The sequence below is a fragment of the Lepisosteus platostomus genome, chromosome 14, assembly GCF_059453375.1.
Source record: "Lepisosteus platostomus isolate fLepPlt1 chromosome 14, fLepPlt1.hap1, whole genome shotgun sequence".
NCBI classification, from domain to species: domain Eukaryota; kingdom Metazoa; phylum Chordata; class Actinopteri; order Semionotiformes; family Lepisosteidae; genus Lepisosteus; species Lepisosteus platostomus.
In genome coordinates, this window is record NC_142624.1 from 27,196,741 (window position 1) to 27,219,732 (window position 22,992).

The 22,992-nt window shown below is 36.1% G+C and overlaps 1 protein-coding gene across 2 annotated transcripts in view; it reads left to right on the top strand.

Annotated features, from left to right (window-relative positions):
- Positions 1 to 22,699, top strand: part of stk39 (serine threonine kinase 39) — a 37,393-nt gene extending 14,694 nt beyond the window's left edge. Inside the window, exons 11-19 of one of the 2 annotated variants that reach the window (XM_088605403.1) lie at positions 960 to 1,031; positions 1,912 to 2,034; positions 2,678 to 2,707; positions 3,386 to 3,442; positions 4,907 to 4,974; positions 15,182 to 15,234; positions 17,158 to 17,226; positions 17,368 to 17,432; positions 21,272 to 22,699. In XM_088605403.1, coding sequence (XP_088461529.1) covers positions 960 to 1,031; positions 1,912 to 2,034; positions 2,678 to 2,707; positions 3,386 to 3,442; positions 4,907 to 4,974; positions 15,182 to 15,234; positions 17,158 to 17,226; positions 17,368 to 17,432; positions 21,272 to 21,346 — 612 coding nt within the window. In that variant the 3' untranslated portion in view covers positions 21,347 to 22,699. The remainder of the gene's footprint in view (positions 1 to 959; positions 1,032 to 1,911; positions 2,035 to 2,677; positions 2,708 to 3,385; positions 3,443 to 4,906; positions 4,975 to 15,181; positions 15,235 to 17,157; positions 17,227 to 17,367; positions 17,433 to 21,271) is intronic. The other variant, XM_088605404.1, reaches the window with a different exon arrangement.
- The last annotated feature ends 293 nt before the right edge of the window (positions 22,700 to 22,992 follow it).

The window sequence follows — 22,992 nt, forward strand, 5'->3', positions numbered from 1 at the left end:
CAGAGTTTTAAAACATTACTATTTTATGACACCTTTGTTAATGCCATATCTTTACTTAATTAATATTTCCAAAAACATTTGCATTTAACATGTATTCATAATTTAGACAGATAACTGTGATCTTTACAACAGTGATATGTCCTTTACTACAGCATTAGATCTTTAAGACTTTAAGACACCAAGAAAGTTTTAACTATCGTAACTAATCTATGGACAATGTCAGCAGATGGGAGATGTCATGGACTCGTGTACCTTTCCACATTCTGAAACTTGCTCTTGGATGGTTTTAAGACTATGAAAATGACAAGACCAGCTGTGAAATGCCCTACAGCATGAGCCAAGATACATCATTTGAGTCTGGTTAAAACCCATGAGTCCCACAAGCAGTTCGTACCAATATGAAGCATCTTCCTTTTTTACTCGCAGCCTGAAAAACTGCAGGCTAGATTCAGTGATGTGAACTGGCACCTGCTGCAGTTCCCCCAGGGGCACTTAATTTTCATATTTCTGTATCTTTCCTGCAGACAATTAGAAATGTATGTGGTCTGATACTGTAGTACAAATAACAGGTTTTAAAGGTCTTTGAGATTGAGTCTGTAAGGCCATCTAAAGACAACTGATGCAATTTAGGTTTAATTTATTATTCTGTTTCCAAAACAAAAAAAAAACCCATAACAAAAGCAATACACAATACCAAATGATTAGGCAGACAAGTCAACATAAAATAGTTGTAAATGAAAGCCTTTGAAGCTTATAGAACATTCTTTTTGTGCAGCTTGTTGTGCTTTCATGTTCCTATTCTCAGTGCTTTTATTAAGAAACCAGTGCCTTTCCATCATGGTGTACTGTGCATTTCTTGCTGTGTGTAACGTGCAAGGCGATCAGCTTCCTCTCGGGTGTAAAGAGCTTGCAGGTAATGTGGATGGGAATGGCTCTGATGCTTTTTTGTTTTGCTCAAGGAGCCTGAGCAGAAACCTGGGAAAACAACCTTGGTGCCAGGTTCTGAGAGAGAACACGAGGGCATCAGAAGGGTATTTGTTTTTTGACTTAGCCGTTAGATGCTGGGTGCTTCTATTTAGGCTGCTCCGACGTTGCCTGTTGGAGGTGTCTGTGTTTTTTTTTTTGCATTTAGTGTGTTGCTTGCATGCTTCCCGTAGGAATTGCTCCGCCAAGTTTCTCTGAATAGCTGTAATCTCTGCAGAACATGCAGACCTCTGACAAGTAAAACTTGGGCTAGAGTTTTGATGTACATACATATCTTAATATGTATACCTTCCGTGTATATATTATAAATGTATGTATATATGTATTTATTTATGCAACTTTGCTTAGTTTCCATTTGCATACGTTATTTCTGAACTACCACACTGATACCTCTTATTACAATCACCTGTTATTGCTGTATCCGCCTGATTTAAAATGGCCAACTGTGTGTTTTTGCACATCTCAGCTTGCGAGTCCCGTTGAAAGAATTGCCCATGGGAGAAAGGGGAGGTGTGGGTAGACTCCTCTGACCCACCCATCTCATGAGCCTTTCGTTTTTTTTAACACGTCACGAGTGCCACGGCCACCGGCTGGCGGTTCAGAGTCCTTTGGAGGGTGGCCACAGGGGGTCGCGGTGTCACCGAAGGCCCTGGCCGATCCCAATCCCATCCCAGTTGCCAGTTGCCCACAACTGGCAGAGCGCCACTGCTTGGGGACCCAGTGCCATGACCCAGGCTCGCACCTGTGATGAGGCTTGCAGGATGCCTGAATCTTACCCTTTATTGTATTTTGTTAGATATCTTTTCAAGAAAGATTTCCCCCATCCCCAGAGATTGCACAAAAGAAACCATTGCTGGTTGTAGACATCCTGTTTCTGAAATGGATAAGAAGTTAATCTTTGGAAAACTGTCTCTTGTAATCACCTAGGTGAGAAGAGTCCCTGGGTCTAGTGGCCATCTCCATAAGACAGAGGATGGAGACTGGGAATGGAGCGATGATGAGATGGATGAAAAAAGTGAAGAAGGAAAGGCAGCATTTAACCAAGGAAGGGTAGGTCCTGTGCTTTTAGGATCATTTTATCCTTCCCAACTGAGGGGCTGCGCTGAGGAGGAAGTATTTGCTTTTTGGATTTGCTGGTTGAATCTCCTGGGCTGTGTGATTTAAGTTGTGGTGAAATACAATGCAGAGAATGCTTTAACGGTCAGATGTTTTGGCATGCTTGCCTCACATGCTTCCCTGCCTGCGTTAACCATTTAATGTCACCATCTGCTAATGGCAAAACGTTACTTATCTTATTCAAGGGAGAAAACGATTGCCAGAATAGGTGGGAAAGATTTTGGAAATCGCTGGAAGGCCTAGGTGAGAAAGAGTTAGCAGATGCTTGACTGGCAATATCAAAGATGAGAAATGTCTTTGGTATATGTAACTGAAAAAAATCAGCTTTTACACAGACCGTAAAAAAGGCAAGCGTCTTCACTGTGAATATGCTGACGATTCACTAAGTGTTTCTAAGTTGTCTGTGCCAATGTGTTTTTTACGTGGTTTGCTTTATATCCATTTCTGATGATTTTGCAGTTGCTAACACTTCTGATTACTTCCCTTGGCATAAAGAAATTCATTAGATCATGCCTAACTGTATTATTGGCTTGTTTGTTGTAGTTTGAGGAATTCATCTTTTAATGTTATTTTTCAGTCCCGAAGAGTACAGCAACAAAACGAAGCCGTAAGTAACTTATGTAAATGCATGTTCTGTCATTCTAAAGTCACCTCTTACAATAATATGGTCTTCTGATGAGTGTTATCAACTGTGTATGTTTAAGAAGCGTTTAAACTACATTTCAAGGTAAAGATAACAGCTACATGTCATTATGTTAACCTCATCATTTTAATGACAAGATGTTCATGACAGTAAAAGAAAAACACATTTTGTGGGTTGCTCTTACTGTTACATGGCATTAGGACTGTAGATGAACCTTGCTTAAAGTCATTTTTAAAACATTTGTTTCAGGAATGCATTATATGCTTTTTGTGCTGTGAGATGATTAGCTTGGGTTTGACCCGTAAAATATCAGATTTATTAGTTTGTTTGCAGATTTCATCAGTTACACAAGAATATGCTTAGTGTGGCCTTCTCATAAATATTTATGTCGGCACTTACACTGTTCTTTCCTTATTAACTTATTCTTGTTCTCAGTCTTGTTATGACAACCTCCTCATTTTCAATTGTAAACTGAGCCTACAAATTAGGAATTAATATGCCATAACTTGATTTTGACTGAAACAAGGGCCTTTAGAGGAATTTCATCATGCCAGGGAAGAGGCCCTAATCCATTTTGTTTATTTTTTGTGAAGCTTATGGAGAAGCAGATGTGAATGGTATTGTTAATATTTTTTTTTTCAGAATGAAGTGAACGCCAATAACATTCCCATTGGAGGACTGTCAATTCAGCACCCCCAGGTGTGTTTCCGAATTTAAAAAATGACAGTTCTTTCATGATTTGGTGGGTTACTTTCTGATGTTTTAGTCCATCAAGGTTTTGATATTTTATTGATAGCATTTTGATACTGGCTTTCAATAAAGGATTAAAACTGTAATTGTAACTGTAAACTGTATCATGGAAAATATTATTAATTCTAAACAGCAGTTCTAATAAAGATCGAGCTTTTCCTTGAGCTTTCAAAATTTGAACAGGGACTGGGTCATATTTTAATCAGATTATTCTTTTTTGGCATGGGGATTAAATGCATGAAGATTTTATAGCTTTATACTTTTCTGAAAATCGATGGTCATTTCTTCCTTAGTGTCACTACCAGCGTCATTTGCAGCATTTATCCTACTTTTATTTACATAACAAAGAATGCACTACTTCCCGCACTTTTATTACATAATTTGTCAGCATATTACGAAGATTTCCAGCTCTACCAAATGGCAGATCTCTCCTTACTCATCCCAAGAATGCTGCATTTACTCTTGGAGCAAGGAAAATAAACATTAAACATTTACCATCTCCCTGATGTCACGCCACATACAGATGGCCTTAACGTGGGTGCAGCTGTTCTGACGTTATTTTCAGAAGATGATGAACATCATTTCTGCAAATAGAACTATATTTTTGCAGTGTGTACAAAGTCTTGACAGAGTAAATGCATCTCTGATAACATTCTAAACACAAAATAGAACTGACACAGGCAAATATACTGCACATATAAATAGCCGCATGTTGCAGGCATGCAAGCAATAGGGTACAAATAGAAAATTGCCCAATTTTATGAGTGATCGTTGTAAAATGTCAACCTTTATCTACAGTTATCCTTTGCATCACAAACTGGGCTTGTGTCTTAGCTGGTAAAGGCACTTGCACGAGTACAGGTTGAGCTGTGATCTAGACATTGGCATGGCGGGTTCGAGCCTGGGCTGTGTCATTAGCAGATGATGGCCTGGATTCCCCGAGTGGTGGGGCACAATTAACGGAGCACTATAGAGGGTAGGAAGGAATTAGTCAACCTGGGCTCTCTCCGCTCCCTGTGAAACATCACAGATGGCAACTTCCTGAGTGCCTCCAGTGCAGGACTGCATAGCCAGTGACATGTTACAAAATTAACTACTTGGAGGTGGGCTAGTGGGAGGAGCCATCTGGATTTCCCGTGTGTGCACACAGGGTTTGTAGCCATGACTTAAATCGTGAAAGCAATGGCGATTCCAAATGATTGGGCAGATAACAAAAACGGTTGGGACAGAAATGTTCCCAAAAAAAAAGACACAAACTTCTGTTATGCTGGTCGGTATTTGAACTGAATATCTGTCTGGCTGTCTCTGTTGAACTTTCAGGAAATTGACGGAAAACCCTTTCATATTTAAATAAGACACCTAGTTGAGAACATTATAAAATGCCTGCTAAGAAACTCTTTTTGTTTTTTGAAGGTTCAACCTTATGAACATTCCCCGTACATTCAAGGCCAAACTGCTGTAAATATGGTCCTTCGGCTAAGGTAAGACCAGTAGCACTTCAGGTAGAGCTTCATTTCATCAGCTGAATAAATGCAATTAGAAAGAAATATCCAGTTGAGTCTAACACTGTGACCTAATTGCCGTTTGCCTTACTAATGAGCAGGTGTTACTTTCATAAAGATATTTTTTTTTCTTAATTTCACTGAAGACTCGTATCATGGGGAGTATCTCTAATGAGCTGAACTTCACACTTCAGTGCTCATTTTCAGCACAGGAGAACTTGAATTGGGAAGACTGTGTGGGAACAGGTTTATATTTCCATATTTGCTGACCCTGGATCATGTTAATTTCTTTGGTCTACCCCTGGTGGGATATATCTGCCAGTTTCCTTAGACACATCTTTAGTAGATCAAACCTCTTGCAGTTGTACAGTCACGCCTTTAAAGGAAAAGGAACTCTTATAGGTCTGCAGCCAATAATAATACAATCCCCAAATCCTTCGTGTTTATGTGGTATTCAATTAGTTTTATGTTAGCTCACATTGGAGGGTTGTTAAACTGAATACACTTCACCCTGTAGTAATTGGCAATTGGTACATTTGGTCTGTTCTCATGCACCATCAAAGTATAAAAAGCTCCTAGTTTGAATATTGATTTTCCCTGTGTAGTTTGCTGTCTTCATGTGGACTCCCTCTGGGTACATTGTTTTAGTATTGTGCACTCCCCAGTGTGTGTTATCCTGCCTTGTAACTAGGTTAGTCTGGGGCTCAGCACAGCCCTCTCCCTTTTTTAATTTCCCCTTCCAGAAGTGTCTTTCTATACATCTTCTTCCATACTGAAATAAATCTTTTATGCCGTGGGATTTTGATTATTATGGCATCATGCAAAACAAAATTTCCACAAACCCATCAATCACAAATTACAGAGTCAGTGGTAGAAGCAAGAAGTCTCTGAGACAGACCTACTATCAGACACTAGGGCTGTTACTTGGGATTGATGGATTGTGTCAAAGTTTTGATGTAATATCATTCTAAACTTGTTTTTTTTCTACTTAAAAGAAAATATTATTGCAGACCCCAAACAGTATAATTTGGGCTATTTGTAATTAAAGTTGTATCCAATTTATCAACTAAACACCTCTGGCTTTGATTTTGTCCAGTGTTTTTGCAGAGCAAAAGAGTGCAGTATTTCTCTTACCATTATAAACATACATAATTGCCAAAGACTGCAGGATGTTAAAGATTATTAATTAAAGGCTTTTTTCTTTTCTGCTGCTGGGAAGACGTGCTGGAGTTACAACTCAGTAGTCCCTTTTGCATGCGCCATTGGCTCATTTAATTTGCAGGCCCATTTCTGACTAGGCAAGTACTTGCAGCTTAACATGGAACTGCTGTACTCAGAATTGACCTTTTTAGGATTTTCACCACCAGTTTGAATAATAAAGTTTTACCAGAAAAAGGAGAATTTAAAGACCAAGAAAAATGTCCCCTTCTTTATTAAAAGAAGTTAATAATGTTAAAAATATTGTAAAAAACTGCATCTTACTGCTTTTTTTAGTTGCAGTTATACTAACATTAGTTAATGTATGAAAATATTTATGAGACTAAAAACTCACAGCATATCACAAGTCAACTTAAACTGGGTTACATGATATGAAGTACTGTAGTTCTTGAATAATGCATTCTAACATACCCCATACCATAGACAATATGCCTATTTTAAAACAAGTTAATGTACTCTTCCTGTTATGTTATGGGCCGCACATAGCTTTAATGTGTCAGTGCAGCAATATTTTTATTAAATAAAATAATGTACTGTACAAGGGCATTTTATGAGCAGACAAATATTGTTTGGAAGGAGCTGTATGAATTTATTACGTTACATTTAGATCTTCACTGCATGCAGACTGTGTGCTAACAGATTTTAAACTCCTTGCGTGATAGACTAGGCAAGCTTTGTGGTTTTGAATTTAAAAATATATGAAAATAGTTATAAACCTCTAGAATCTAGGAAACTTACAGCACAGACAATAGAGCATTTTTAGGAGACTTGCAGCCGGCTGATTTATATTTTGAAAGCTAAGGATGAGTCTTCCTGGGAAAGGAGCTCTGGGGTGTTGAGATAACTTTGAGCCTGTATCTTCAGGCTTTTCTTCATGGCACACAGAGCCCAGAAATTATTGGAATTTAGGGACTGATTTGTGAATGTTGTAATTATTGTGATGCAATGTAAATAAATTGGCTTATCTCTTAAAACCATATTTTGTAATTTCCAGGTTTCAATAGTCAAAGTCAACATAACATTTAGATATTCTTATGTACTTGCATTTGTTTATAAATGTATACATATGCTTAGATAAACCTAAACATAGTTAGGGAGTACAAAAGTATCACTGCTGAATTAAACCAATTATATCTCCGCTCTTAAATCGTCACTTTTTGCACAACTGGTTTGAGGATAGCCTTTGATAAGATATGCACCATCTAGCTTTCAAAGGAATGGTATAATTACTGGAGCTATTCTTAGGAGATCTGGCTTAATTCTGTCAGGTCTGAAAAAGAAATGTACTACAGTTGGTACAGTTATCTCTAGTATATTTTATATAAAATGTGGTTTAGATTTGTGTTGGACTGTAATTTGTGTAGGACTTTCCAATAATAGAGACCTGAATACAACTCAATGTTGTGACAAAGATTTACTACTCGCTATAGTTCGTGCCTAGAACACCCAGAAAATATTTACTGATGATAGAAGAGTCAAGATGGTGTTAAACATAACTTGTGAACATACAGTGTCCTCCATAAGTATTGAGACAAAAGTAAAAGCCCTCCATAAGTGAAGTCAAAATTGCTATTTCTGTTGTATACAAAAGAATTTTAGATGAAGAGATGTTTATGAGGAGAAAATGCAGAATCTCTCCTTTAATTTCTGTGCATATATGCTTTGAACATTTTAGAATTACACCACTTTTTGTGTTTCATCCCCCTACATTACTGTATTAAAGCCTACTGTACATTCACATTGTATCCAAACTCATTACCCTGTCAAGATGATCTCCGCATGGTGTGGTACACTGCCCAAAGAATGTGTGGGAAAATTCATTACATTAAGAAAAAAAGAGATTGGTAGACACAGATCTTCTGACATCTTTCATGTTGTATGCTTTGCGGCATGCAATTTAAAGAACTTGTGTTGCCTCCTGTAGATCCTTAGTATGGTTCAGGACGTGTAGCTATGATAGATCAATAAAATTGCCTTTGGCTGTCAGGACTCTAAGGCTATGTCAAAAGTTGACTTGAAGCCGTTTGAATTTTGTTTTTTAAGCATTAGTTTGTGGTTATTATTGTCTCCAATCTGTGTAAGAAAATCCAGTTTAAATGTTGCAGAAAGTCAAGGTTATCCATCTGTCCTAAAAAGACCTCACACTAAGGGTAACATAGTTTGACAAGGTGCTTGGATGTCTCTTCAGAATTATAACTTTGTAAAAAGTTCATAATTAGCTCTCTGTAAAAAGCCAACAAATACAGTATTATGTGAATTTGCATTTATTTCGCAAAAGGAGGAGTGTGGTCTTATCCTTGGTAGGAAGAAAAACACAATAATCTAAAACTCTTCTCGTTTTTTATTTATTTCTAGGAGGACGTGTGAGGCTAGACAAGTAGATAAAAGAGCTGGATGTAATTTAATAACAAAGTAAACATATTAAGAGTGTTTTGTCAATGAATTTGAGAGTTGGGCACTACAGCAGTATCTTTAGTCAAATCTATAATGGTTGAGCAGAAATGAAGAAAGAAAATAGAATAGGCTTAGACGAGCATTACAGTCATGATGCTTTACTCCTAATAGATAATATAATCACATTTCCAATTTCTTCCACATTGCTCCAGTCTTGGTTTGAAGTTAATTCCTTGTTATTTCATCGGTAGACTGCACTTCTTTATGTTACAAACATTTTTATATACTTGAACAGGTTGGTTTATTGTTTGCTTAAGAGTACATTTTACTTTACTTTGAACCTTAGTCTAGTAAAAAATCCTGTTTGGGGTATTTATTAAAGTTATGGTACTTTTTTACCCTCTGTCAACCAATCATTTCTGTTTACAATCTGAATAAACTTTTCAGATGTTGTCTGCGGCTTAAAGCAAGACCCATAAAAAAGTTAAAAGAACTAAACGTAACTGAATATCAAAGAAAAAATATAGGGAGTGTTGTCTACGACTTGGACAGTTGGGCATTATAGCAGTATCTTTAGTCAAATCTGTAATTGTTGTGCAAAAATGAAAAAAGAAAATACACTTTGATTTATTGCATTTAGTGTAAAAGTGACCTATATTCATTGTAGTTGTACTCAGATTCATAGGCTTACTACTACAAAATCAATATAAATATATAAGGAAAAACATTCCTCAAAGGTTTGGCTAAATTGATACACAACTTTATGAGTGCAGATTAACCTGTATATAACCCCTATGTACTCATCAAATTTGTAAACTATTGTACTGAGTGCTGGTCTGTGACTTTGGTCTTCCCTGCACAACTTAACAAAGCTCTAATTAATTACAGAGTATATTATTCTTTTTCTCTTTTGTATACATGTAAGGGAACAAAACTGCTTATCACAGTAACGGAAAGTGCTAATGATGCATCATATTAAACATCAGTTTATTAGCAACCATTGTGTCTGTCTTAATGGTCATTTCAGTTATTTGTATTTCAAATACACTTCCTTTAACTTTTGCCTTTTATATTCTGTAAAGTGTGGCAACCATGATTGAAAATTCTTTTTTAATAGCATAAGTATGTTACATCTTTTGTGAACAAGCAAAGATACCTGATAAGACAGAATTATTATTTTTCATTGATTTAGATCTTTCATAATTTTGAAAATAAATAAATTTGTTGCAGGCAAAGTCCATGTTTTGATAGTGTTTAAAGAAATGAAAATGGGAGGAAATTCAGAAAATTATAGTTTATTGTAGTGATTTCCATGATGGGAAATCATTTAATCCTTTGACTGAAAAGCAGCGTCTGTTTTAAACTGGGTTTCCAGTACCTGATGTCGCCTTATTTGTATTCTCGTTTTGTGTGTAGGCGCTGAAATGTTTACACTGCGTGCACAATAATTAAAATGTGGTTGATAAAATGAATCTAAAAATGTTGATATGACTGTACTATACAGTACATCTTCTTAGAATATGCCTTCAAATAATGGAATCATTATTTTATTTCTTTGTAAATTGCAATCATTTTGTAATTTACATCTTATAAGCTTATAGTATATGCTTATTTAATTATACTTATAAATGATTTTGTAAGTTGCATTTCTTTTTATATACAAAATTATGTACCATTTTATTTCTTTATTCTTGTGTAAACTGTAATCCTTTTTCTAAGTTATTATTTTTGTTGGCTATATTGATGTGTGTTGTCTTGAAAATAATAGTCTAGAAGTAATTAGTGCTTAATATTTGATTTCAAAGAAAGATTTTTTGTCTGTTATAAAAAGCAGTGTTTAATGCTGTCTCTGCTTCAGAAGATATCACTGAAATACAGAGTGTTTATCCTGTCCAATTGCCATGTTTGAGTTTTAAACTGATAAGTATTTATGTGTCTTTTGGGACTATGATGGTGATACCATTACTCACAAAGGCCTGTCAAGATCTGCAAGATGCCAAGGAGCTGGAGTGGAAATTTAGGAAGCTTACGAGTCCCAAATGCCATTTCATTCTGAGAACAAGAAAATCCTTTTCCTTAAAAGCTGCTTTTGTGAAATCTTTCTGAAAGTAATCTACTTGTGGAGTCTTTTCAGGGAGAAGGAGCATTGCTTTACATCAACTAAGATATTATAATCGTATCTGACATAAGTTACAAATGAGAGTGTCCTGTGAGAGACTACAGCAATGCAACACATGCATAAAAAGCATATTGCATTGGTGTTTCTTTTCAAGCTTAGCCAAAGCCAAACTATGTCAGGGTATCAGGGCACACAATTCTCACAGTGTAACAAAGAAAATCAGGGTATGATTGAAATTCCTGTCTATGAGCGTTTGACACCTGACAAGTTCCATAGGAGGCCGTCTGAGCAGAGACCCAGTCTCCTAAGATTTCTGCTTTGCGGTGTCTGATGATCGTGCCCTTGTGGTGGAAAGAAAATCGGAATTGCTGGGAAGCCGTGAGACCTCTCAGCGAGCACCAGAATTCTTTGCTCGTCTTTGGGTTTCAGAAGGGGAGGGGGCGGGGGCGAGACTCGAACAGGGCTCTACCAACGTTGAGATAAGAAGCAAGAAAGAATGTGACATGAAATTTGTTTTTTTTTTCCCGTTTCATTTTAAACATTCCATTTTCTAACACAACCTTAGCTTTCCAAATAAAAGAAAAGCATTTAAATGGTGAAATGCATCCTTTTAAGATCCCCCAAGGTAACGTGTTTGAACCTTATTGTGTAATCTGTTTATTTGAACTGATATAATCTGTCAAAGGCTTTCAAGGCAGCTGGTAGCAGATTTTTGTCAGCTGCGGAACAGAATGAGCGGAAGATGGCAGATTACAGGGTTCAAGGTTGTGGTTACATATTATGATGGTACTGAAGACTCTTTCACAGAATAGGCTTAGACAAGCACTGCCGTCATGATGCTTTACTCCTCATAGATAATATATTTCCATTTCCAATTTCTTACATGTTGCTCAGGTCTGGGTTTGGAGTTCATTCCTTGTTATTTCATCAGTAAACTGCACTTCTTTATGTTAAAATTTTATGTCTACTTGAACAGGATGGTTTATTGTTTGCTTAGTGTACATTTTACTTTACTTTGAAACTTAGTCTAGTGTAACAAATCCTGTTTTAGGTATTTATCATACTTAAAGTTATGGTACTTTTTTACCCTCTGTCAATCAATCATTTCTGTTTACAATTCGAACATACTTTTCAAACTTAATCTTTAACTTAAAGCAAGACCCATAAACCTTAGAAAAATTAAGTTCTTATTTTTGGCAACATTTTTTTTAACATATTGCAGTGCAGCAAACAAAACGGTATAAAGCCCTCGTAATTTAGCCTCACAGAAACAATCAATATATAATAACTAATTTAGTGGTCCCTAAAGATTTTCATATATTAAAGTTCCTTTTATTGAAGATAAACATTTGAAAGCAATCTGAAAGCAAAACAATTTAATTATCACATCTGAGAATTTATTATTCCACATTTTGGGATGCACAATTTGTTTTTTAATAATAAACACTTTGTAATAAAAATGTGCTACTTCAAAGACAGAACTCCTACCTACAGTGAATTTGAAACTGATAGAGCATGTTTTAAAGTTGTCCCTTCTTATTATTTCCTAATGTAATCTAACATATAATTGTGTACATATACAGTACTATGTAACATACTGTATAACTATTCAAGTACAAGTGATTTGAATAACCAGTTTAGCTTGTGATACAGATATACAAAGTTTGCATCCAGCAGCTAAAAATATGAGGGTGAGTTCTTCATGAATTATTTTTAGACTATATACCGTTTTGTATTTTTATTTCTAATGGAGTTTACTGATACATGTAAAACCATGTATCTTCTTCTACTTCTACAACAAAAAACCTGTACATATGGATAAGAATTCTAAGGTAGAAGAGGTCTTTAAAATAATCCCTCCCATGTCAACAGTGTGTCAGTTTCCAGCGCTGTAAACCATGATCTCTGTGTTACTTTTATCGTAAATCCCCAAGCTAGTGAAATGCACATACTGTAGTAAATGCAGCTAGTGTTGAAACCACATTATTTCCAGCCACAAATTTTAAAAAAAGTGAAGAAAAAGAACGTTTTGGCTGTAGAGCCCTCTTCAGATGTGTTTAGGAATGGGGGAAGGGAGCAGGAATATGTGTAACAGAATGCAAAATGGACAAAGGAGAAGGCTTATATGAGAATTGATAAGAGGTAAAAGTGTAGGGGTCTGGCTAAAGAGACAGAAAGTCGGGTGGCAAATTCCACGAGGAAGTGTAAAAAGCATAAAGCTCTTAGTGAATGGAGAGACTGACGAAAATCACTGAATTCTGCAGGAAGCTGTAATTTAAGGAAAATTTTGGGTTCTGATGTCATTCTGGATTAGCAGTCGCAGCTTCTTCAGTTCACTGCTCTGACATGTTCCTAGGAAGTGCTGAACAGTCTTCTCCCTGTTGTGCCAAAGTTATATGGCAGTACGGCAAGCTACTTTCTCTAAGAGTTTCAATAATTGAAATTGCTGGACAAGCTTGATGCCCTCTGGGTGATCTTGGAATGGCCAGAGGCTTTGTGTATACAGTATGTGTTCTAGTGGATGTGTATTTTTGCAATTCATAACTTCTAATGCATCCAAACACGCATGGTGTGGATGGCAGCTGTGAGAAACAGAGAGGATCTGCAATCTCTCAAAACAGAGAGCAAGCCTGTGCATTTTTGTTTTAGAACTTTCCATGTTATTTTAATGGTTAAACCTGAAACATCCTTGGTGCATATATTTGTTGGTAAACTGTACTTCAGAAGGGATTAAAAGTTAGGATGTTCCTAGAATGATTTTCTAGTTTGTCTCTCCCAAAGTGATTCAGTGGCTTTAAGTAGTAAGCCAAAAGCATTTGTTAGCTTCTGTCTTCTTACTGTATATTTGGGTGATTCATCATCTGTGTGATGCACAGCGGCCCACTGCTGTCCCAGCATTCCATTTCAGATAAACACCCTGTCCTGGCAACATGTACACTGTATGGGCTTAACTTTGGGAGAAACATATACCACTCTCAATTAAAATTAGAAAATATCCTATTTTCAGAAAAATCTTCGGTTTCCAGTGCATGCGTATTGTGTTCTAAAGCCCTCTGTGAGTAATTTATTACTTGCGATTCAGCTTCCAATATAATCCCCTTCGGTTCGGTTGCTTTGGTTACCATGGAAGAGGCAGGGGAGCCATATCATGGGCTGCAAGAACACTTCCCACAGAACTGTTTCCTTAAGAGATACTGTAGGTCTCAGATTCATATTCCTGTCATCTGATGTGTTCTGGGGCCAAGCAATTTATTTTTTTCATATTCTGTTTTAGTGCCTTCAAAGCTTTTTCATTATCAACGCTGCGCTAAAAAAAGTTGGATCTGTCGGCGTTATGTACGCCGCCGATATTTTGCTTGATCTATATAGGCTTTCGTGGGTGGCATTCTGCATTAATGGTCAGTAAGGTTCTAGCATTTTATTAGATCATGACTATTGAAATTGCAAAGAAAAATCACCTGCTTTGTGTTTTTAGCAAAAAAAATGAAAATTACATAAAATTGATTTTTGCTAGATCTATCATACCTCCAGAAGTTTTTTTTTACTGAGTTTTTCCATTAAGTTAAGGTAAAGACTTGGTTGTTTCAGATTTGAAAGTAATTTATTACAGTTTAAAAATTAATTTATTGCAGCATCTAAAACACTCTTTCAGCACTTATCTTGTCATGCAATTGATTACTCCTAAAGCACAGTAAAGCACATGATTTATATACCCAGTGCAAATAGCATCCATTCATTATATACAAAACAGGCTCATTCAAACCAGTAGGTATGAAGACACATCAATATAGGGATTGTAGACTCTGCCTGAGGTTATAAATGGAAAAGATTTTCTGTGATGTTTTTCAATTTGGAAAGACCCCCACGTAAATTTGTAAACGTACAGTACAATACTGTAGTATGCATAATGTGGAACGCTTCTTAAAACGTTATTTCATTAACTTGCCTTTGTTCATGATTAAATACTTTTTTTTGTATAGATTAATAAATGATACGTGCTAAATATACCCGTATAATAAGTCGGAGGATGCAATTAGCGTTCAGCAAACTGTGATCTTCAAAGCTGCTGCTCTCCACAGATTTTGTTCTCTCGGATTGATGGAAATAATAAAAGCTCAGCACAACTGTAGAAGGATGTTGATGAGGCAGCAGATAGTTTTCTGTGTTATGTGCTACCATTCCATATTGATTCCCATTGACAAATTCTTCCGTTGCACACAGTGGAGCAGTTCAGATGGCAGCACATCTTCCCAGATGTTCCTAATTTTCATGCATGATCACTTGAGTTTTCGAGCTGTAAGCACAATAGCCCATAATATGGGTTATGAGTGATTTACAGCCTGACCTTGGATAGGAGTTTTGCAGATTGCTTGTTGTTTTGTACATTGGAGAGTGCATGTTCTGTGGTAGCTGGAGAAAAAGAAAATATATTTTTTTCCAATGTTCTTTCCTTAGGAATTCCAGAAAAGAATTAAATGACATCCGATTTGAATTTACACCAGGGAGAGGTAAGCTAATTCTGGATTATCAATCAACTAAAATAATGTGGTTTGATGTTTCTAGCCTTTGCATGTGTTGTGGGTTTGATCTGTATATCATTTTGCATTGCAATGCAGTTGTATGTAATATTGGGAGATTCTGATAAGGAAAGTATTTTCCAAAAACAACACTCAAAGAGCATAATTGAGTTGCTGGTCTCAAATTACAAATCCAGAATTTGAAAGGAATTCTGTCAGTTATGATAGAAAATGCATGCACTGAGCATCAAAAGAAATGCACCACGCTGTTTATGCAGGTATGTTTTTTAGAGGGATAAAGAATACAGATTTTGTGTAGTGATGAAATGTTTTTGTTGTCATTATGTATGTAATATTGGGAGATTCTGATAAGGAAAGTATTTTCCAAAAACAACACTCAAAGAGCATAATTGAGTTGCTGGTCTCAAATTACAAATCCAGAATTTGAAAGGAATTCTGTCAGTTATGATAGAAAATGCATGCACTGAGCATCAAAAGAAATGCACCACACTGTTTATGCAGGTATGTTTTTTAGAGGGATAAAGAATACAGATTTTGTGTAGTGATGAAATGTTTTTGTTGTCATTATTGTATGTAATATTGGGAGATTCTGATAAGGAAAGTATTTTCCAAAAACAACACTCAAAGAGCATAATTGAGTTGCTGGTCTCAAATTACAAATCCAGAATTTGAAAGGAATTCTGTCAGTTATGATAGAAAATGCATGCACTGAGCATCAAAAGAAATGCACCACGCTGTTTATGCAGGTATGTTTTTTAGAGGGATAAAGAATACAGATTTTGTGTAGTGATGAAATGTTTTTGTTGTCATTGTGACTCTGTGACTGCCTGTGATGCCGTGAGAGACTCCAGTGGCTTTGGCTGTTTCATAAACAAATCAGCTCATTAGTGAAAGAGTTGACTGGGCAAAGGTGATGAAGTGATTTAGCTTGTTGAATATGAACCCTGATGATAATCGAGAACAAAAAAAAACAACAACAACTAAGGAACCAATGTGCCCCACGTTTCAAGAGAATTATATCATTTCAATATATTGGAGCAACACCTCAGGTGAACTCGACAACCGCTTCCTCTGAAGTGATGAGTCAAGGTTTTGTGTAGCCGATCCTGACAGCTGTCCACAAGTCCAGTACAGATGAGCAGAACAGAATACTAATTGTTGAGTAATAGGGTGGTCCAGGTGTGATTGTAGTGATTAATGGGAACTTGACTGCATGGCACTACAATGATCAAGTCCCGAGCCCTCACTCACCTTTCCTCTGGGCTTATCCTGGAATGACAACATTCCAGCTGGGCAAGGCATGACCTCATGGTTTCCTGCAAGACTGAGATGCCTCGGCTGCCCTGATTGCCAAGCCTGAGCCCAGTTGAACATTTGGGACGAGCCAGACAATGTGTGGCATGTAGGGCCCAGAGACCGGTGAAGAGGCAAATGATTGTTCAGACTCTATGGAATGAAATGAATGAGACCACATCTCACAAGACATCATCTGCAGTCTGGTGCAAATCATGCTTCACACATGTACTCATTGTTTCCATTGATGACCACACACACACACTAATGACTTTTTTTCACCAAAGCACTTAATTGGCATAATGAATTTGCCAATGTCATGTCCGTTGTATACAATGTCATTATACCTGCTTCAGAAAATATTTCCCACTGGTAACTATATGAATTTGCTACAGTTCTAAATGATAAGTTTCTTTTGACGCTTAGTGGATGCACATTAATCTGTATCATAACCCCTAAATAACTGTTCAAGTGTAAAATGAAAATGTGATTAAATCAACTAACCCGTACAACTTGTCTCTTCAAAGTGCATTTTTTAAATGGGAGTCAGTGTTCTGAACCTTTATCATAATTTCCTAATTTTCCCAATTGTTTGTGAAGACACTGCTGATGGAGTATCCCAGGAGCTCTTCTCTGCTGGCCTGGTTGATGGACATGATGTAGTTATAGGTAAATTTATCTCTTGATATATTTGAATTTAGCTTATGTCTCCATTTTTCCATAAACTAAATATTAAGTCCAATGTAAGTGTAATGTCTTTAATAAATGCTGTATTTATTTTAAAAATATATATTTTTTTTCACTTTTCAGTTGCTGCTAACTTACAGAAGATTGTAGATGATCCAGTCACCTACAAAGTATTGACTTTTAAATTGGTGAGAACTCTAAAGATTAATGTATACAGAACATACAGCATGTGTGAAGCCAGTGAAATGTCTATGAAATATGTAAAATAATTCAGGTGGGTAGCTGCGTCAGCATGCGTAGGCTGCAAAGGAACAAGTAATAGGTTTATTCCATGCTGAAAAAAAGAAGAAAGAGAACACAATGTTTCAGCCGTGGAGCCTTCTTCAGGTGACACCTGTTGCGTTCTCTTTCTTCTTTTTTTCAGCATGGAATAAACCTATTACTTGTTCCTATGTAAAATAATGTTTTGATCCTTTACCTCAGCAGTGCTGCTAAAACCGCAATATTTTATTTTGTTCTAGTTTAATAAAAACTTTACATTGCAGAGTAAAATTCAAATGCACATATTTGAATGTGATCTAAACACTAAGCTGTACAGTATAAACACAATTAATCCTTATCATTTTTTCAAATCATAGACTTGTCTTCTTTTACTAAAAGGCCATTGATATTCTAAGATTCATGCAGACTACATTGAAATCTTTTTGAAAAGGAGATTGAATCTTGATCCAAAAATATATTAATTTATTTAAAAGTTCCAAAATTCAGTTATCAGTCAAGACAAGTTTATTTTTTAATATTGTTGAATGTGCACGTTTGATATTTTATTAAAAACTTTATCAAAGGCCTAAATATTGAAATATTCCACATTGCTTTTGCTTGTTCACAAACTCTTCGCCTATTTGTTAAGCAAGCTACCTTTTCTAAATCCGTGCTGACTGTTGTCTAGAGTCTTACTGCCATACAGATTATCTTCTATTTACTTACTATTTACTGCTTACATAACCTTACATATAATAGGTATAACACATATTGGTTTTGGGTTTGTTTTGTCACCCTTTTTTGACTAAAGTTTAGTGTCTTGTGTGACTGGTGGAAGAGTTTTTTTATTGACTGTTTCTTTTCCCTGAATTGATAGTAAACTGAGAGGCCAGCCTTGGAGATTTGTACTTTATACCTATAACCCTTGGAGACCTGAGTGCATATACTGTACAGTAACATATGTGCCTCTTGATGATGAACTTAATCCTCTACTGTTATCTTCCTGTGGTAGAACAGAAATAATACTTTTATTATTTAGTTTTGCTTCCATTGCAGTCTTCTTTTCAATCTCGAAACAGAGATAGCACTAGAGATTAGATAGCTAATCTCTAATATCCTCTATACCTTTGTTTACAATTCATTTAATTTCATATATATTTCATACTGTTTGTGTAGTATAAATCTCCTAATAATACTTTTTTAAATTTATGAAGTTCCATCTCCTTTCTTTAATAATACTTAAACCATTTGGGGCACTGTGTTTCCACCAAGATTTTCTTAGTTATGGTATTGATCTGTTCTGATTAATATATGAATATAATTGTATGCACTGTAGTAGGTTCCTAACACTTTGGCTTTTGAATGGCTTTTATAACTGACCCATATTCTGTGGTATCTGAGATCCTTGATGCTTCTATGTTCCTGTGCCTGCATGCTCTTTTGCTGTACAGTGCTCCACCTCTCCCTGTTCGAACGTTCCTTTCTCTCTGTAATGCTGAGTTCCCATTGATATTGTGCTCTGTACCATCACTCTCCATTAGCCATGTATCAGTGGTTCCAATTACATCATAAGTGCATGCTAATGCGCTTGCTTCTATTTTTTGCATTTTATTTCTAATAGTCCAAGCTTGATTTAAGCACTTCATCACTTGGACATTGTTTTATATTTAAATTTTCCTCATGGTTATATTTTTTACCTTACTCCCTGTGTATCTTCATCACAGAGTTTCACTAGATTCTCCCACCTTCCAGTGTAGTTGAAATGTTTTTGAAGTCCTCTGTAGATCCTTGCCCCTAGCCAGCTGGTGCTCATCATCAGAAGGTTTTCAGTGCACAAGAACGCTGAAGCATTCCTCACCACTCCATGTGCTTAACCATGTGTTTTGTTTACACATTAACATTTGCAATCCTTCACCTTTGCATGATGAAGCAATGAAGGCACGGTCCATCAGTGGATCAGTGCTTTGCCCTGCTCTTCAGCTGGTTTCTAAGTTCTTTCAATTTATGTTAAAGCAAACTGTTGCACTTGCAGTCTTGCAAAAATCGATTCCCTTCTTTGTGAAGTAGATGATTTATAATATTTTAACAAGTGGATTTATTTCACTGAAGGCCGGGGTGCCAATTGCAATCGATTAATGCCTGTGGTCTCAGAAAGTTGAAGCTTCCTAATGTCCGAATATATAGGGAGAGAAGGGAAGCTCTAAGCAAAATCAGTTTTTTTCCCAAGATAACTCATTGGTTTTCCACAAGAAAACTGCTGCTGTAAAAGGACACAAGGGAAAAGCATGATTTGGCTTTAAGTTCAACAATAAATTGTTGTGTACTGATGCACAGATGTCATGCTGTGGTGTTACTAGGGTACTTTAAAACTGAAAGGGAATATTGATTGGTCTTCAAAGACCCTAAATCCAATGCATTAAATGCATGTTACTACCAACAGGATATAGTCATACTGTGCTCTATCATTAGGCCAACAGTTAAAGTAATGCATTCATCCCCTTTCCATAATATATTATTCATAAAATTTGTGAATCAGTATGTTTGTCAACTAAAGGATAGCTGATAGCTTCAGCACTTCTCCATCATCACATACCTGTATAATATTTACATTTTCAAAATGCAAAGATCAGATGAGTGCTGCAAAAATCACGTAGTGCTATAATTCACATTTTAATCAAGAAATTATTTTGAAGAGCAGAACAATAGAGGATAAAAGTAAAAAATTACATGAGGGGTTTTTACTTTTTTAGTCGCTTATTATGAATCAGGGCCTGACACAACTCTTGAGCTTGCTCCTCCTAAGTTTGATGTGTCATTATAAGAAAAGGGCTTTTTTTGGCCATTTAGTTTCACACAAGAGATAGATGGATGACTACAAGACAGGGATTTCTTATAATTCATCTTGCAGAAGTATACATAGCTTTCTTTGAGACAAGCAGATGTTTAAATCATGATGAATAATTAGCTACTCTGCAAGTCAAAATTTAATCTTCATTAATTCCATGTAGCTTTCGCTATGCTTTGCAAATGCTGCGACATACCTTGTCATAACATTTATTTGGAGAAAAAGTTACCATTCCTCAAGGCATTTAAAACAGCTTTGCAGTCTGAATCTGAAGAAGGAGGAAGATAAACTCATGAGTCCTTTAGATTCAATTGACCAGTTTTCTTGTATTTGGAACATTTCCAAAGCACGTCTGCAAGAATATCTCTCATTTATTACCAGACCAAGGTACCACGAAGGCAAATGTTTTATGAGTCAACAGAATACTTCCATCCTCTTATCATCCATAATTACTTTATTTCCAGAGTACAGGTTGAAGGTTGTAGGTGCATATACTGTACATAAGAGGAGTATTAAAAAATAAATTGAGACTGCTTGTAATGTCAATAGAATTTAATTTCTTCATAAATTCAAATATCTCAGTTTAATTAAGATTTATAATGATACAATGCTATACTGCCCCAATTAATAGTCTGTGAACTTCTAAACAAGGAATGTTTTCCATTGTGTCGCATGAAGCCTATATTTTTAAAATCCTCGAAATGCCTCAGTGAAATTGTTGAATGTGGTTGCCAAGTACTCCGTAAAGTGGTGCCAAAATATGTACTTCTGTGGTTTGAAACGCAGCTCCCACAAAACCTTAGGTTTTAAGAAAGAGTCCTAATATATGATGGTTGTGCGATGGCCAAAGATATGAGAATTAACTTGCAGTGTGTATCTTCCTGTATAACCTAATAAACTCTCCCTCTGTCTGCTTCTCAGGCATCTGGCTGTGATGGCAGTGAAATGCCGGATGAAGTCAAATTGATCGGGTTTGCCCAGCTGAGTGTCAGCTGATGCCGTCTTATTGCCCGGTCTAAGCAAATGCTAGGATCAAATGGTAGGATGCAAGAGAGATGGAGACAGAGGAAGCACATTGCACAGGATTCTGCTTCATTTCCTAGCCTTTCACAGGACCCAGCACCCACTGCTTGCCTCTTCCTCCAACACTGCTGCTAATATCCAAGAGAGCATTTATACAACTCCGGAGAAACACTTGAGAATCCATCCACAACACAAAGTACAAGAATTAAAAAAATGTACTCAGGTGGTAATATTTATTGATATTAAGTAGCCTATTTTATTTTTTACCGTTACCTCTGCTTTTGGCATAGCTTTTTTGATGCTGTTCAAATAATTTATTGAATAAAGTATGTCTTTCTTTGTTGAAATGTTCTCAAAATAAAACAATAGCTTTCATTGATGTGTGTATTAAGGACCGGCAGATTGACAGGAAAGTTATTTTCTAGGTCCAATGTTTGCCATGTTCAAAATGTAAAATACCCATTATTTATGTAATGCTTATTTGACAATGAATAGCATTCTTATAATTGTTATTGAATTAATGTACTGTATATAGAAGGAAGAGTTCCAAGTTGGAGACTGAAAGTATGGCTGAGATTTTGGCGAGTCTGTGTTTATTGTCGCTTCAACGGAGGTCATTGTTGATGCTGTAAGATGTTGGAGGTGCCTTCTTAATTTTATCTTTAAAATGTGCCTGCGAATGTAGTTAATGAACACTGATAAACATCAGTATGAAATGTCAACAGCAGTTGTTGTTTTTTCAAGTGCCACAGGATTGCAGTGACATTTATATTTCTGCAGAGATTGTTTAAAGAGCGTGTATTCACAGTTATTGGTGATCCTTTAGACTGAAGTTGCAATGCACTTTCAGACAGACAACTTAATGTCTTGTCCTGTTGGATTACATTTTGAGTTTAGTATGTTTACTATATTACTGATGAAAAAGGTTATCTAAAGCATAATAGAATTAATAATACTCTTCTCTAAAAGTCTTGAAGAGGCCTAAATATTAATACACAAGCTTCTTGTTTTGTCTAAATGCACTGCAAGACTAGAGTTGTTTTTCAAAGATATACAAGATGTTAAAGGTATCAGCAGACCTAACCTGAAAGGCATTCATTAAAGGTATGATTAACAATTTACTTGTACGATTTATAAGTACGATAGTTCTCAATGCCACTGATCATATTTTAAGTGGTTCATAATGTAACTGTACTGGATCCATATGGTTATTGTGTGTTCTATATACAGTATGTATTTCATTTCAGCATATTTACTCTGTTAAATTTAATTCAGCGGCAAAACTAAACTGTCTGCAAAAGAGCTAGAAAATAAATTATTGCTGAACTGGTGTGTCACTTTTATTGTTTTTAGATTTAATACGAACAAATTTAACATACTTGTTGAACACAATAAATCCATTTCTGGTTCAATGTTTTAAAGCTCTCCAACAGAGATGTTGTCAAATCTAATTCTCTCTAATCTCAAGTCCAGCCAAGTGAAAGTGGCAATGACAAATTCACAGTATGCAATTGAAGAACTGATATATTTGTAGAGTAGTGAAACTGTCCCCATAGGTGGGCTGATCAATTACAAAAATCACACAGATTTTCAGTCTGTTTTTTAAATTGAAAACTAGA